The sequence below is a fragment of the Oncorhynchus masou genome, chromosome 24 (assembly GCF_036934945.1).
Source record: "Oncorhynchus masou masou isolate Uvic2021 chromosome 24, UVic_Omas_1.1, whole genome shotgun sequence".
In the NCBI taxonomy this organism is placed as follows: domain Eukaryota; kingdom Metazoa; phylum Chordata; class Actinopteri; order Salmoniformes; family Salmonidae; genus Oncorhynchus; species Oncorhynchus masou.
In genome coordinates this window covers 78,759,021-78,776,680 of record NC_088235.1, presented here as the reverse complement: position 1 = coordinate 78,776,680, position 17,660 = coordinate 78,759,021, and the positions used below count along the sequence as shown (strand labels likewise).

General features: G+C 43.3%; 1 protein-coding gene across 1 annotated transcript; it reads right to left on the bottom strand.

Annotated features, from left to right (window-relative positions):
• Positions 1-4,979: 4,979 nt before the first annotated feature.
• Positions 4,980-11,742, bottom strand: nr2c2ap (nuclear receptor 2C2-associated protein). The gene is made up of 5 exons (XM_064935066.1): positions 11,633-11,742; positions 9,926-10,016; positions 8,613-8,718; positions 8,372-8,439; positions 4,980-5,673 (listed from the first exon to the last, which is right to left on the bottom strand). The coding sequence occupies exons 1-5, from the start codon at positions 11,668-11,670 to the stop codon at positions 5,551-5,553; spliced, it is 426 nt and encodes a 141-aa protein (XP_064791138.1). The 5' UTR covers positions 11,671-11,742; the 3' UTR covers positions 4,980-5,550.
• Positions 11,743-17,660: the final 5,918 nt, after the last annotated feature.

The following is a 17,660-nucleotide window of genomic DNA, read 5'->3' as shown; positions in this document are numbered from 1 at the left end:
GGGAGAGGAGGAGGAGACTATGGTACCGGCGTCGAGCGATACAGACAGATAATCCTCGAGAGCCTTACGTTCGGGAGCCGACAGAGAGTATAATCTACCCCGGGGGGAGTAGTTCCCGGAAGGAGATCAAAACTACAGTCATACGACCGGTGTGGAGGGAGAGAAGTGGCCTTGGAACGACTGAACACCGTGCGCAGATCGTGATACTCCTCCGGCACCCCTGTCAAATCACCAGGCTCCTCCTGTGAAGAAGAGACAGAGGATACAGGAGGGATAGCAGACATTAAACAGGTCACATGACAAGAAACATTCCAGGATAGGATAGTATTACTAGACCAATTAATAGAAGGGTTATGGCGAACTAGCCAGGGATGACCCAAAACAACAGGTGTAAAAGGTGAACGAAAAATTAAAAAAGAAATGGTTTCGCTATGATTACCAGAGACAGTGAGGGTTAAAGGCAGCGTTTCACGCTGAATCTTGGGGAGAGAACTACCATCTAAAGCGAACAAGGCCGTGGGATCCCTTAACTGTCTGAGAGGAATGTCATGTTCCCGAGCCCAGGTCTCGTCCACAAAACAGCCCTCCGCCCCAGAGTCTATCAAGGCACTGCAGGAAGCAGATGAACCGGTCCAGCGGAGATGGACCGGAAAGGTAGTGCAGGATCTTGAAGTAGAGACCTGAGTAGTTGCGCTCACCAGTAGCCCTCCTCTTACTGATGAGCTCTGGCTTTTACTGGGCATGAGGTGACAAAATGACCAGCGGAGCCGCAGTAGAGACAGAGGCGGTTGGTGATTCTCCGTTCCTTCTCTTTGGCCGAGATGCGGATACCCCCAGCTGCATAGGCTCAGCATCCGAGCCGGCGGAGGAGGGTGGCAGTGATGCGGCAGGTGGCAGTGATGCGGAGAGGGGGCAACGGAGAACGCGAGCTCCTTTCCACGAGCTCGGCGACGAAGATCAAACCGTCGCTCTATGCGAATAGCGAGAGCTAATAAGGAGTCCAGGCTGGAAGGAACCTCCCGGGAGAGAATCTCATCCTTAACCTCGGCGAGGAGACCCTCCAGAAAACGAGCGAGCAAAGCCGGCTCGTTCCAGTCACTAGAGGCAGCGAGAGTGCGAAACTCAATAGAATAATCCGTTATGGATCGATTCCCCTGACATAGGGAAGACAGGGCCCTGGAAGCCTCTTCCCCAAAAACAGAACGGTCAAAAACCCGTATCATCTCCTCCTTAAAGTCCTGATACTGGTTAATACACTCAGCCCTCGCCTCCCAGATTGCCGTGCCCCACTCACGCGCCCGTCCGGTAAGGAGAGAAATGACGTAGGCGATGCGAGCTGTGCTCCTGGAGTAAGTGTTGGGCTGGAGAGAAAACACCACATCACACTGAGTGAGGAATGAGCGGCACTCAGTGGGCTCCCCAGAGTAACACGGCGGGTTATTGATCCTGGGCTCCGGAGACTCGGAAACCCTGGAAGTGGGCGGTGGATCGAGGTGGAGTAGGTGAACCTGTCTTGTGAGGTCGGAGACTTGGGCGGCCAGGGTCTCAACGGCATGTCGAGCAGCAGACAATTCCTCCTCGTGTCTGCCTAGCATCGCTCCCTGGATCTCGACGGCGGAATGAAAAGGGTCCGGAGCCGCTGGGTCCATTCTTGGTCAGATTCTTCTGTTATGTACTTGAGTGAAGACCCAAAAGCGGTTTAACAGAAACAGAGTTCTTTTAATGAAAAAACAGGAATGGCATAGATCCTCTTCCGACGTTGTCAATGGCACAATAGAATACCCGCAGAGAGGGCGACAAATGAAACATAAAGTCCCTCTGATGAATAGCTGGGTAGCGGCGACAGGCTGCAGGTCGCTCTGGGTCGGTGCGGGTCACAGAGGAACGGTGGTAGCTGATCACACGTAGCATATGATGAACTGGACACGGTGCAAACAAAAGATAGTTAGTAGTGTACAGGATGCACCTGCCAGGCAGACTCCGACAGGATAGGACTAGGAGGAAGCAAACGAGACGATAGCTTGCTTCTGGCATGAGAAACACAAACGAGAATCTGACACCGAAAGTAGCAGGAACAGAGAGAGAAATAGAGACCTAATCAGAGGGAAAAAAGGGAACAGGTGGGGAAAGGGTGAACGAGCTAGTTAGGGGAGATGAGGAACAGCTGGAGAAGGAGAGAAAGAGAAGGTAACCTAATAAGACCAGCAGAGAGAGACAGAGTGAAGAGAAAGGACAGGAACAGACATAATAAGACATGACAGTAGATCTCTGCAGTTCATCCAGAGTGATCATGGGCCTCTTGGCTGCATCTCTGATCAGTCTTCTCCTTGTATGAGCTGAAAGTTTAGAGGGACGGCCAGGTCTTGGTAGATTTGCAGTGGTCTGATACTCCTTCCATTTCAATATTATCGCTTGCACAGTGCTCCTTGGGATGTTTAAAGCTTGGGAAATCTTTTTGTATCCAAATCCGGCTTTAAACTTCTTCACAACAGTATCTCGGACCTGCCTGGTGTGTTCCTTGTTCTTCATGATGCTCTCTGCGCTTTTAACGGACCTCTGAGACTATCACAGTGCAGGTGCATTTATACGGAGACTTGATTACACACAGGTGGATTGTATTTATCAATCCTGTATTTATCATTAGTCATTTAGGTCAACATTGGATCATTCAGAGATCCTCACTGAACTTCTGGAGAGAGTTTGCTGCACTGAAAGTAAAGGGACTGAATAATTTTGCACGCCCAATTTTTCAGTTTTTGATTTGTTAAAAAAGTTTGAAATATCCAATAAATGTCATTCCACTTCATGATTGTGTCCCACTTGTTGTTGATTCCTCACAAATACAGTTTTATATCTTTATGTTTAAAGCCTGAAATGTGGCAAAAGGTCGCAAAGTTCAAGGGGGCTGAATACTTTCGTAAGGCACTGTAATACAGTAGGAAGTTGGAGAGAAGCATGCAACATTGATGTTGCTATTTAATCTGATACATAGTGTGAACAGGACATATAAAAGCACTCCTTGCGACCTAAAGGTAACAATGAATATTTGTATACTGTGCCATTGAGACTTTACTATTTTGCATGAGCTGATGGGGAATGGTTTTCCATCATCAGTTTTGAAAATTAAGCCAAACAGTGAGATAATCAGAATATAGAGCATTTGTTCCATATTTTTTCTTCTGCTGGCCAGAGCTTACTCTATATGGTCATATATATTTTGATATTGATTCAAGTGACCATGGATGGTACAGATGGTGATGAGATACCAGATCTTGCAGCCAGTATACACATGGTCTCAGATGATGGCCTAGCAGTGGAATCCACTACCTTACATGTCTACCAGGGGAGTCCAGAGTACGGGTTAAATGGTATGACTGTCAGTCCTACAACAACATATGTTGGTTTTAAACGCTCTATAGGATTTCTCGTACAGTAATCACACGTGTCAATTTGTCTACAATAAAGGGCTGCACCATTTTAAGTTTGCCTAAATTGTCAAATGATTATAGGCATCATGCAATCTCTGTATTGCTCCTTGCAACCAGGTGTGATGGTGACTACAGAGAACATGGATTTGGATGCGAGTTTGTTAATACTCCAACTCCCCCATTAATAGGCAGCGGGGGAACGAGGTCACAGTCCGACCAGCTACTTCAAATGAAATAAAATAAAATCTTATTGGTCACATACACATATTTAGCAGGTGTTATTGCGGGTGTTGCGAAGTGTTCCTAACTCCCAACAGTGCAGTAGTATCTAACAATTCTAATTGAGACGGTAAGAATGGCTGTCTGAACTCAGAAAAAAACAAACAAGCAAAATACCTTAAAACTCTGCTGTGTATACACACTCATTCATAATCCAATAGGTAACGCACTGTTACAGGAATGGCCCAAAATGACCCCTCTGTAGTTTTCTATACTGTAGGCTTACTATATTAGTATATAACTGAGGGAGATTGAAATATTATGCATATTACTTGGCATAATATATGGACAACTAAATGTACATAAAACTGACCCTTTATACTGATGTCTCATCTGTTTTGTCCATCCATCAGCTAGCTGCTCAGGGGGAGGTCTCAGGTGGCTACAAACCTGAGCAAAGGTGAGAAATGTCCACTGACCAATGGTGCAAAGACTACAATTTGCCCGACTTGTGTTGCATGGTACAACCAGCATGATCACTATGACATGATCACTATGACTTGACCTGGATATTGGCAGGAACTGGAACATGCTGTCGTACACGTTCATCCAGAGCATACCAAACATGCTCAATGGGTGACATGTCGAGTTAGTATGCAGGCCATGGAAGAACTGGGACATCTACAGCTTCCAGGAATTGTATACAGATCCTTGTGACATGGGGCTGTGCATTATCATGCTGAAACATGAGGTGATGGCGGAAGATAAATGGCACGACATTGGACCTCACGATCTAGTCAGCAGCATTTAGAGAGAAAGCCATGGTGGATTGCCTCCTGGAAAACATCAGGGACATTTCTAGACATGTTCATTGAATTCAATGGTTAGTCATATACTGGGTGGTGATCGACTGTAACCTGTCTGTTATGTCCTTGTGTAGTGTGTCTTAGGAGGCAGATCCTAGTGCTATAGCATGGGAGCGGGAGAGTGCCTTGACCCTGGCCAGCTCTGGAGGCTATGCAGTCATAGTGAAATATCTTCTCCAACATGCAATAGATATTAATGCTTGTGACTGTGTAAGGTTGTCAATTATATAATTAAATGGTGTAAATAACTGCCCCAGGACTCTTGATTCCTTCAGAAATAACACACATTCTATTAATGGATGTCTGTCATGTTTAATAAGAATGGTGGTACCCCTCTCCTCTACGCTGTTTGCGGGAACCACATAAGCTATGCCAAGGCCCTGTTAGGTATGATGCTTCATACCCCTGCACACGATAAATTAATTAAAATGAAAGTAATTTCCAAAACAAAAGTACATTAGTCATCTCAGTGGCACAAATACATTTGGTAATGTGATTTTAATTCAGATAGAAGGGGCAGACATGAACATTGAGGCAGATTCTGGGTATAGTCCAATTGCCCTAGCTGTCACCATCAGACACAAAAAGGTAAGCACCCTCTCAAATGTTTTGTATATTAAGGACGTTTATGTGTTGTTGTTTTTTTACGACAATCATACTAAGTTTAAATAACTATTTCAAAAAACGAAGTGATTGTAAACAAATAAAAACAAATGGCTTAAGAATTTTACAATGTTCATTTGGAATGGCAAATCAAATAAGGCACAAGAACATTTCAATAGGCATGTGGTTACGTGACCTTAAAGCCTGTAAAGCTGCAATAACAAATCCAGATTCAGAGTCCTCCTTCATCCCCTTGTTGTTTCTGTGATGCAAGCAGGTGACCAACTAAAAATGTCCTCACCAAAAATAGTCAGATATGGTTCCCATTCCAAAGTTCATGTGGGTGGTACAGTCTTCCAGCAGTTATGTTATTCAATGTTACTACACCCTCTTTCCCTATAGGTCTCGCTCCCTCTCATGCAGAAACAAAAACGTCACAAAGCTCTTTCCCCCAGGACATCCAAGGAGTAAACAATTATTCGCCCAAAAAAGTCAGCACTGTTCTCAAACACTATTTTTAGCCTGTGCACCATGTGGGCCTCCTGAATGGGAAAGCTGTGGGTGTGGAGTTAAGAACCAGATAAGTAGAACTGCAGTGGACAATATTGTTTGAAAGCTGCTTTGTGTACTCTATGTAGCATTAAAATCAACATTTCTGTATTACAGTATCCAGTGCCAGGCATAACTTTTCTGTACTATTACAACTTGCATTTCTGCAACTATTACAAGACTAGTTGTAATAGTTGAGGTAGCTTGTACATCAGGCTACCTCACGCTTAGTATGGCCACATTTAAAAATACCAAATGCGGGACAAAGGGATAATTTTACAGGACATTCGCGGCTGTGTAGCCTAAATGAATAGATTGAGTGGGTGTGTCAAAAGGAGTGGGTGTATGGAAAGTGAATCAACTAATTGGGCAGATTTGTTGCCACTCAAGACCGTTTTACGTGGCTGATTGGGCTGCACGACGAGTCGATAAGCCAGCGACCAGTGCACTGGTGTTGTATCAACGTGCCTGCCAACTTGAATGGCTTCCTACTGGATATCACGGTCACGTCGCGGCGGTAGCTAACGTAGCCATTTTTTTCTCCCACATGATTTTAATTTCAAGTAGGATAGCAGCCTACACAAGAAATAACTAATATTGATAACCATCTAGATGTCATCTTGACACATACAGTCTACTACTCAATGAAGAGGGCATGTATGGCAACAACACCGAGAAACAGTGCCCTTCGCTCCCGCTTGACAAGCGCTGCTGTGCGGCAATGGCGTGGGAACTACCTACCTTGTAGCCAAATATGAGGGGGACAGTTACAGTAAGCACACACATACAACACATGAAGCAACAGTAATCAATAATCAATACTTTTAATAAAGAAATAAACAATTGTCAGTTTTATAACTGAAAATGTAAAAATGTTTGTGCAAAACTAACAGTGAAATACGACTCATCCTCTGGCTTAAAAACAGAAGTCCAAACTCGTGGTATGGTAGCTCAATGTACGGGAAGTTGCGTGGTAAGAAAAAAAGGCTAAATCATAACTGCCTAACCTATAGCAGCCTGCTTGACACGCCCACTGCTTTCCTTTTGACACACCCACACGCCCATTCTCCAGTCATATTGGGATGCAGCTACCCTCTTCTCAGTTTAGCTGGAGTTTAGACTGAAAAGATATGACACTGGCATACGTCTCACAGTGCGCTTAATATCAGAACTCAACAACGATTGGAGAAGTGTTTAACATCGCCAGTAGCGTTGCAACAGTGTTGCAGTTCTTGATACAAACAGGTGTGCGTGGCACCTAACTCCATACCCCGTTGAAAGGCGCTTAAATATTGCCTTGCAAAAGTATTCAGACCCCTTGGATTGTTTAACATTTTGTGTTACAAAGTGGGATTAAAATGAATTGTCATTTTTTTGTCACCTATCTACACAAAATGCTATCAAAGTGGAAGATTTATTTTAATTCATCGTAAAAAATTAACTAAAATACAGTCGTAGCATAAGTATTCTGCTCCCTTAGTCAATACATGTTAGAAACACATTTGGCAGTGATTAAAGCTGTGAGTCTTCTTGAGTAAGTCTCTAAAAGCTGTTTGTACACCTGGATTGTGCAATATTTGCCCTAACATATATTTTTTTTCATTTTCAAGCTCTGTCAAGATGTTGGGGATCATGGCTAGACAGCTATTTTCAAGTTTTGCCATAAATGTCATGCAGATATAAGTCAAAATTGTAACTTGGCCACTCAGGAACATTCACTGTCTTGTTGGTAAGCAACTCCACTGTAGATTTGGCCTTGTGTTGTAGGTTATTCTCCTAATGAAAGGTGAATTCCTCTCCTAGTGTCTGTTGTAAAGCAGACTGAAGCAGGTTCTCCTCTAGGATTATTCCTGTGCCTAGCTCCATTTGATTTCTTTTTACCTGGAAAAACACCCCAGTATTTGCCGATGTCAAGCATACCCACACCACCATGCTTGAAACTAGGAAGCTGATCTGTTGTGTTGGATTTGTTCCAAACATAAGGCTTAGCGTTTAGGCGAAAATATTTATTCCTTTGCCATGTTTTGTTGTAGTATTACTTTAGTGCATAGTTGCATACAATATTCATGTTTTGTCATATTTTTATTCTGTATATTTGTACTCTTCTTTTCACTCTGTCATTTAGTCACTACAATGTTGTTGATCCATCCTCAGTTCTCCCATCACAGCCATTGAACTCTGTAGTGGTTTAAAATCACCAATGGCCTCAGTAACATCCCTGAGCAGTTTCATTCCTGTCCTGCAGTTCAGAAGAATGACTATCTGTAATGGTAGTTTAATAAATAATCCACATTATAATTATTAACTTGATCATGCTTAAAGAGATATTCAATCTCTGATTTGTTATCGTTACCCATTTACCAATCACTGCCCTTCTTTATAGTTGAATCTTTGCTTGAAATGTAATACTTGACTGAGGGACTTTACAGATTTATATGTATGGGTGACAGAGGAAGGGTTAGTCATTAAAAATCATGTCAACCCCTATTATTTCACAGATTGACTAAACAAAGGGGCTGAATACTGATGCAACTGCTATATTGGAGTTATCGACATGTGTATTATATTTTTTTTTTCACTGACAGTAGTTTGTGTAGATTGTTGTCAAAAAAAAAAGAAAACTAATTCAATTTTAATTCCACTTTGTACCAATAAAATGGGAACAAATAAAAGGGGTCTGACATTTAATAATACATTGAAGGATATTTGTAGTGAGCTGTTGTCTTCAGGGTAAAAATGTGTGATTTTTGCCAATTCTCCAGCTTTTGGGCTTCCTGAGGGGAAAACAAGTAGAAACATTTTCAGGATTGTTGACATGGACAGTCTGTCTCTTTTTAAAAACATATATGTTATTAAAGCATAGTATGACAATGTTATAATATAAATCATTTCAAATCACAACTTCATTGTGATACACTGACTAAAAGAGTGTGTGTGTTTGTATTACCTTCCAATCTGCATGTTTTTCCTGAAAAGCCTCCTTGGAACTGCACCTTTAATTCAGACACTCTGACTGGCTGTGGGAATTCAAGAGTAACCCACTGAGAATCACCCTGTAAAAAGGGAAAGTAGTGACAGTGTTATGGGGTAGCCAGAATATGGTCCATTGTAGCTCAAATGGTTGAGCATGACAGTATGTCACATATTATGATGATGATGATATTAATTGTTTCAACCAGAGCTTAGCAATAAGTACATCTTTCCTTAAAACTCAAAAGGCTCGGCTGCCATAATGTGGGCACCGCAGAGCCGGCATGGCATATGGCAACAGAAAAAAATACACCCCAATACAGGGATTAAAAATGTATCGAGGCAAGTCAGTTAAGAACTAATTCTTATTTACAATCACGACCTACCCCGCCCAAACTTTAACACGGGGCCAATTGTGTGCCGCCCTATGGGACTCCCAATCACAGCCGGTTGTGATACAGCCTGGTATTGAACCAGGGTCTGTAGTGATGCCTCTACCATTGAGATACAGTGCCTTAGACCGGTGAAGATGTTGCTGTACTCCTAATTATTCCATTATCCCAACTGACAAATCGAGAATAATGAAATACTGCTGGTTTTTAATTAAACTGCCTTTTTCGTCCTCATGCTAGGCTAACTAGGCTAAAGCAACCCATTGGATTCCATAGCAACTGAACCCAACACTACACATCGCATTTTCATGGAATCCAATGGGCTGCTTTAGGCTAGCATGAGGATGAAAATGGCAGTTTAATTCAAAACTAGCAGTACTTACATTTTCTCAATTTGTCAGTTGGGATAATTAGGAGTACAGCGATATCTTCCATCCCTGGATTGAGGTTGTATGTTTTTTAACCTTATCCCACACTGGCTCAACTGTGCCTATATTATGGCAGCAGAGCGTTTTGACCTGTAGGGAAAGATGTACATCGGGTAGCTACTAGCTATGTCATAGGGTAGCTACTAGCTAGCCTCTGGCAACAGGCTTTCACCTCACCTTTGTGAGCAGAGGCTAAGGGTAGCCTAATAATAATACTAGTATTAATATCATAACCACAGTGCATCCTAATGATCTCCCCTCCAGGTGTGCACTCAGTCACTACTCCCCATCAATTGAATTAGATTCATCTGGGCCTGGGATAGATCCATATACCAGTCATTTACTTTCAAATTCATAAAGGGAAGTGAACAAGTGCACACTTCGTGGGGAAGGAGGCAATAGAGGCGCACGAGAATGTGCCGATGCTGGCCCCTTTGAGGTATGCGCGGCTATATTGTGATTGTAGTTACCTGGTCAGAGTTCCAGCAAGTTTCTTCATTTGAGTCAAACATGTACTTCTTCCCAAATTGCTTGACATCTCTGTTTAAAACCGAGCTTACTCTGTAAAAAAAACAAAAAGACAACACAGCAATTTTACAGTCATGACATCATCATGCTGCAGCAGGACTGCTACATGTTCCTTCTAGGATGTTAAAGAGAGATTTCAGCATTGAGCTTAGCTGAGGAACCCTCGATTCCATTCTCTTCTATCGAGGCGTAGTTGGTCCGAGGACCTTACATGTTCTGTTTAAAGGAAATTTGTCTCTGGAAGTCAAAACAGCCACACTCAATCTAAACTTGAATCAATTCTCAATTGCGGTATGGTTCTAGAAACATAAATCCATTCACTTTCAAATCACATCAAAATAATGATTATTTAACAGAGTTGCAGCTGACAGTATTTCCAAAGATTTATATACCTAAACCAAGATAACGACAGGCTGTGGTCTTCCAGTGGGCAAAACAAGCAAGGAGGGGGCAGTGCTAAGCAAGAGCTAGCGAGATCCTATTGGCGCGTTATAGCGTCATCTGCATATATCCGTTAGGAAACGCCTACTTTGAAGTGAGCGTGTGCAATAACTCAGTTCGCCTTTGCACTATCTAAACAACGCGATTTTTAAAACACTTTTGCAAAGGGTACAGTCTACGAACCTTAGTCCACTCTGTTCATAATAGATTCCAGTTTGTGAACATCAAACTCTATTGACATCAAATGTTTCAATGAAAATATTTGCAGATACCATCTTCTCCCACTGCCCGCCAGTGGGCTCTCTCACTATCATATTTGGTAGTGAGTGAAAACGCCAAGCGGATGCTTCACACTATTTCTCAGTTACAACGCCTTTGTGGCGTCTGTCTTCCGACACGCGTGTTAGGAGACGCAGTTAGCAAAACTCCCCCATACAGAAGAAGCATTTAACATTTAACATTTAAGTCATTTGGCAGACGCTCTTATCCAGAGCGACTTACAAATTGGTGAATTCACCTTCTGACATCCAGTGGAACAGCCACTTTACAATAGTGCATCTAAATCATTTAAGGGGGGGGGTGAGAAGGATTACTTTATCCTATCCTAGGTATTCCTTAAAGAGGTGGGGTTTCAGGTGTCTCCGGAAGGTGGTAAGAAGCCTTCATCGAATGACTAAGTAATATGATGGGACTGAGAAGCTGGCAACAACTTTGGATCAGTCGATTCTGAGAACACTTACATGTACAACTGCGGTCCTTCCGCGGGGTTAATTTTGACGTTTTTATTAAAAGTATGACTTTTTCCTCTTGTTGTTCATACTATATCAAAAATATTCAATTGGCCCATGCACATTCGCACCGAGTTGAGCGCCACAAATTAGGAACAAGTCGGAGGTTCGATTCGATAAAAGTAACCTATTAAGTATGATTTTGAGCACTCAGTGGAAGGACCGCAGTTGTACAGGACCATTTTACAAGAATAGTCTGATGGGGACGTTGTAGCTAATCCCGCGACCTGTTATCAAAACTCAATTCGCCTCGATATACGAGAACCGAGTTTAGCAAAATGTCAGACGCTTATTTGGGGGGCTAACACAAACACGTTTATTTTTCACTGTTAATCGAATGTGGCGACAAATCTAAAGGTATAACATTAGATATCTTGCCCGCACACAGTGTGTTAAAATGCCAAACTAACACGTTCTTACCTGCTCTGTGTTTCACTGCAAATCAATGAAGACGCCATGTCTGATCTCACAACTGAGGGCAAATTGCCGTATTGTAATAGAGATTAAGTTTTTCTATGTACGACGGTACTGGCAAAGGACTTCAACACGATTAACCCGTTCTCCACTAGATGGCAATCGTGTTCCTTTCTTTTTTTCATATCTCATCCATGGCGCTTATATCAAAGACAGTACAGTATGATCGGCTAAAACTGATTCTCCAATAGAAATCCCTGATCGCAGTTGTCGTCGACGTTGGCGAGCAAAGCTTATGCGTAGAAACGGTCGTCTCGCGCAGAACTGCGCATGTGCACGCCGTCAAATCAAAGGCTCACCTTTCACAATGTTGTTTTTGACAAATGAAAACGTGTCAGTTTGTCACTTTCACGAGGTTGGAGTAATAACATGTTCAACTACTTAAGACATTGGCTCGAATATACGCTGTCCCTTTATATTTTGAGAAAATTAACAATTTAGGAAGAATTGTTCACTACTCTCAATGATTTCTCAAACCATGACCTGGGCTGTTATACAAGCGGTCCCGGAAGTCTTGCGATGTTGCAACTTCTGGGTTTATAAACTCCGTGGAAAAGATGTTACAAGGTCAACGCTAAAGGACATCCTCCTTTAAAAAAAAGCTGCAAGCCCGTCAAGTAATCTAACGTTTCTAAACAAGCATTTCAGTTTGCCAATATCTATTGCTAACTTGCCAGCCCAGGTCTAAATCTTAAAGGCCGTGACAGTTAAACACAGGCAGTTAAAATCAAATGTATTTATAAAGCCCTTATTACATCAGTAGATGTCACAAAGGGTTTATACAGAAACCCAGCCTAAAACCTCAAACAGCAAGCAATGCAGATGTAGAAGCACAGTGGCTAGGAAAAACTCCATAGAAAGGCAGGAACCTAGGAAGAAAGGAACCAGAGTGGAACCAGGCTCCGAAGGGTGGTCAGTCCTCTTCTGGCAGTGCCGGGTGGAGATTATAAGAGTACATGGCCATTAAGGCCAGATTGTTCTTCAAGATGTTCAAACATTTGCAGATGACCAGCAGGGTCAAATAATAATCACAGTGGTTGTAGAGAGTGCAACAGGTCAGTAAATGTCAGTTCGCTTTTCATAGCCAAGTATTTAGAGATCGAGACAGCAGGTGCGGTCTTGCTTTGGCAATGTTAACATATATTTCCCATGCCAATAAAGCTCTTGAATTTAATTGAATTGGAGTTGAAAACAGCAGGTCTGGGACAATGTAGCACATCCGGTTAACAGGTTAGGGTTCCATAGCCACAGGCAGAAGAGTTGGAACTGGATCAGCAGCATGACCAGGTTGACTGGGGACAGGCAGGAGTCATCAGACCAGGTAGTCCTGAGGCATGGTCCTAGGGCTCAGGTCCTCCGGGAGGGAAGGGAGAGAGAGAATTAGAGGCAGCATACTTAAATTCACTCAGGACACCAGATAAGACAGGAGAATTACACCAGATATAACAGACAGACCCCAGCCCTCCGGCACATAGACTATTGCAGCATAGATACTGGAGGCTGAGACAGGGGGGGTTGGAGGACACTGTGTCCCTGTCCGACGATAACCCCGGACAGGGCCAACCAGGCAGGATATAACCCCATCCACTTTGCCAAAGCACAGCCCCCACACCACTAGAGGGATATTAACAGACCACCAACTCACTACCCTAAGACAAGCCTGAGTATAGCCCACAAAGATCTCCTCCACCGCCCGAGCCCAACGGGGAGCAAGACCTGACAGGAAGATCACGTCAGTGACTCAACGCACTCAAGTTGAGTATAGCGTACCACGTGACGCACCCCTCCTAGAAACGGCACTAGTAAGCCAGTGATGGGGCCCCGTAATATGGTCAGAGGCAGAGAATCCCACTGGAGAGAGGGGAGCTGGCCAGGCAGAGACAGCAAGGGCGGTTTGTCATTCCAGTGCCTTGCCATTCCCCTTCTCACCCCTGGGTCAGACCACACTAAATCATAGGACCTACTGCAGAGATGAATCTTCAATAAAGACTTAAAGGTCGAGACCAAGTCTGCGTATCTCACATGGATAGGCAGACCATTCCATAAAAATGGCGCTCTATAAGAGAAAGCTCTGCCTCCAGCTGTTTGCATAGAAATTCGAGGGACAATAAGGAGGCCTGCAACTTGTGACTGTAGCGTACGTGTAGGTATGTATGGCAGGGCAAAATTGGAGAGATAGGTAGGAGCAAGTCCATGTAATGCTTTGTAGGTTAGCAGTAAAACCTTGAAATCAGGCCTAGCCTTAACAGGAACCACATGTAGAAAGGCTATCACCGGAGTAATATTATCACATTTTGGGGTTCTAGTCAAGAGTTTAGTAGCCGTATTTAACAATAACTGAAGTATAATTAGTGCTTTATTTGGGTAGCTGGAGCGTAGTGCATAGCAGTATTCTAATTTAGAAGTGACAAAAGCATGGACTAGCTTTTCCACATTTTTGCAACGTTACGAAGATGGAAAAAAGATTGAAGATTGAAGATTGAATTATTCTTGATATGTTCGTCAAAAGAAAGATCGGGGTCCAGAGTAACGGCGAGATCCTTCAGTTTCCAGAGGAGGCAATTTTGTGTCTTCACCATGACTAATCGAAATGTAGAGCTGTGTGTCGTCTGCGTAGCAGTGAAAGTTGACGTTGTGTTTCCAAATTAAATCACCAGGAGGTAGAATATATAGTGAAAACAATAGTGGTCCTAAAATGGAACCTTGAGGAACACCGAAATGTACAATTGATTTGTCAGAGGACAAACCATCCACAGATACAAACTGATATATTTCTGACAGATCAATTCTAAACCAGGCAAGAACTTGTCCATGTAGACCAATTAGGGTTTCCAATCTCTCCAAAATAATTTGCTGATCGATGGTGTCAAAAGCGGCACCAAAGTCTAGGAGTACGAGGACAGGTGAAGAGCCTTGGTCTGACACCATTAAAAGGTAATTTACCTCCTTCAAGAGTGCAGTCTCGGTACTATGATCGGGTCTAAAACCAGATTGAAGTGTTTTGTATACATTATTTGTCGTCAGGAAGGCAGTGAGTTGCTGCGCAACAGCTTTAAAAAAAAAATCAATATAGGTTTATATATGGTTTTTATTACATTTTCCGGGTTAAGGTTTGGCTTTTTCAAGAGAGGCTTTATATCTGCCACTTTTAGTGAGTTTGGTACACATCTGGAAGATGGAGAACCGTTTAATATGTTCAACATTGGAGGGCCAATCACAGGAAGTAGCTCCTTCAGTAGTTTAGTTGGAATAGGCTCCAGTATGCAGCTGGAAGGTTTAGAGGCCATGACTATTTTTGTGAATGTGTCAAAAGACACAGGACTAAAAAACTTGAGTGTCTCCATTGATCCTGGGTCTTGGCAGTTCTGTGCAGACTCAGGACAATTGAGCTTTGGAGAAATACTCAGATTCAAAGAAGAGTCTGAAGTTTGCGTTCTAACGATCATGATCTTTTCATCAAAGAAGTTCAGAAATTCATCACTGTTGAAGTGAAAGCCATCCTCTCTTGGGGAATGCTGCTTTTTTGTTAGCTTTACGGCAGAACCAAAACTTTTTAGGGGATTGTTCTTATTCTCCTCAATTAGGTTGGAAAAGTAGGCTGATCAAGCAGCAGTGAGGGCTCTTTGATATTGTACTGTACTGTCTTTCCAAGCTAGTCGGAAAACGTACAGTTTGGTGGAGCGCCATTTCCGTTCTAATATTATGGAAGCTTGCTTCAGGGCTTGGGTATATTCTGTATACCAGGGAGGGAAGATCTTGTGACAAATGTTTTTAGGGGTACTACTGCATCTCAGGTTTAACGCAACATTAAATTTAAATACAATTCTGATACAGAATACAATAAAGGAGTGGTTCTGCAGGTGGTGACCACAGACCACTTCTCAGTTCCTATGCTTCCTGGCTGATGTTTTGGTCACTTTTGAATGCTGGCAGTGCTTTCACTCTAGTGGTAGCATGAGACGGAGTCTACAACCCACACAAGTGGCTCAGGTAGTGCAGCTCATCCAGGATGGAACATCAATGCGAGCTGTGGCAAGAAGGTTTACTGTGTCTGTCAGCGTAGAGTCCAGAGCATGGAGGCGCTACCAGGAGACAGGCCAGTACATCAGGAGACGTGGAAGAGGCCGTAGGAGGGCAACAACCCAGCAGCAGGACCGCTACCTCCGCCTTTGTGCAAGGAGGAGCAGGAGGAGCACTGCCAGAGCCCTGCAAAATGACCTCCAGCAGGCCACAAATATGCATGTGTCTGCTCAAACGGTCAGAAACAGACTCCATGAGGGTGGTATGAGGGCCCGACGTCCACAGGTGGGGGTTGTGCTTACAGCCCAACACCGTGCAGGGCATTTGGCATTTGCCAGAGAACACCAAGATTGGCAAATTCGCCACTGGCGCCCTGTGCTCTTCACAGATGAAAGCAGGTTCACACTGAGCACGTGACAGAGTCTGGAGACGCCGTGGAGAACGACCTGCTGCCTGCAACATCCTCCAGCATGACCGGTTTGGCGGTGGGTCAGTCATGGTGTGGGGTGGCATTTCTTTGGGGGGCCACACAGCCCTCCATGTGCTCGCCAGAGGTAGCCTGACTGCCATTAGGTACCGAGATGAGATCCTCAGACTACTTGTGAGACCATATGCTGGTGCAGTTGGCCCTGGGTTCCTCCTAATGCAAGACAATGCTAGACCTCATGTGGCTGGAGTGTGTCAGCAGTTCCTGCAAGAGGAAGGCATTGATGCTATGGACTGGCCCGCCCGTTCCCCAGACCTGATTCCAATTGAGCACATCTGGGACATCATGTCTCGCTCCATTCACCAACGCCACATTGCACCACAGACTGTCCAGGAGTTGGCGGATGCATTAGTCCAGGTCTGGGAGGAGATCCCTAAGGAGACCATCCGCTACCTCATCAGGAGCATGCCCAGGTGTTGTAGGGAGGTCATACAGGCACGTGGAGGCCACACACACTACTGAGCCTCATTTTGACTTGTTTTAAGGACATTACATTAAAGTTGGATCAGCCTGTAGTGTGGTTTTCCACTTTAATTTTGTGTGACTCCAAATCCAGACCTCCATGGGTTGATAAATTTGATTTCCATTGATAATTTTTGTGTGATTTTGTTGTCAGCACATTCAACTATGTAAAGAAAAAAGTATTTGATAAGAATATTTCATTCATTCAGATCTAGGATGTGTTTTTTTAGTGTTCCCTTTATTTTTTTGAGCAGTGTATTACCAAAATAGATAAATTACATAAAAACAAGGGGCAATACTTTAGAGCACCTTAAATGATATTATGGACACAAAACCCAATTCATCTCCATCGTTCATTGAAGTTGATGGGTCATTTATAACAAAACCTTTTGATATAGCCAATAATTTCAATGACTATTTCACCGGTAAAGTGGACAAACTGAGAAGTGAAATGACAACATTGAACAGTAAACCATCATATGTCTATTGAAGCTCTAATAATGAAAGACAAGGATTGTTATTGTGTGAAAGAGGTGGAAAAACAGTTGTTATCCATCAATAATGAAAAGCCACCAGGTATAGACAACCCAGATGGGAGACTATTGAGAATGCTAGCAGACTGTATTGCCACCTATTTTCCATGTCTTTAACCAAGGCCTAAAGGAGTGTGTGTCAACAGGTGTGGAAGGAAGCTAAAGTAATTCCACTGCCTAAATATATTAAAGCATCCTTTGCTGGCCCAATAGGTTCTGCCTGTTCTTAGTAAACTTATGGAGAGAATTATGTTTGAACAAATACAATGTTATTTTTTAAAGAACAAGTTAACTACTGACTTTCAGCAAGCATATAGGGAAGGGCACTTAACTTGTACTGCCCAGTTTAGATTATCACAACTCAGGATATGACCCAGATGCAGATACAGGAGGCGGATAGTACAGTTTTCAATCATGTATTATAGCACAGGGCAAAGGGCAGGTCGAGGACCGGCAGAGGTTCGTAACCAGG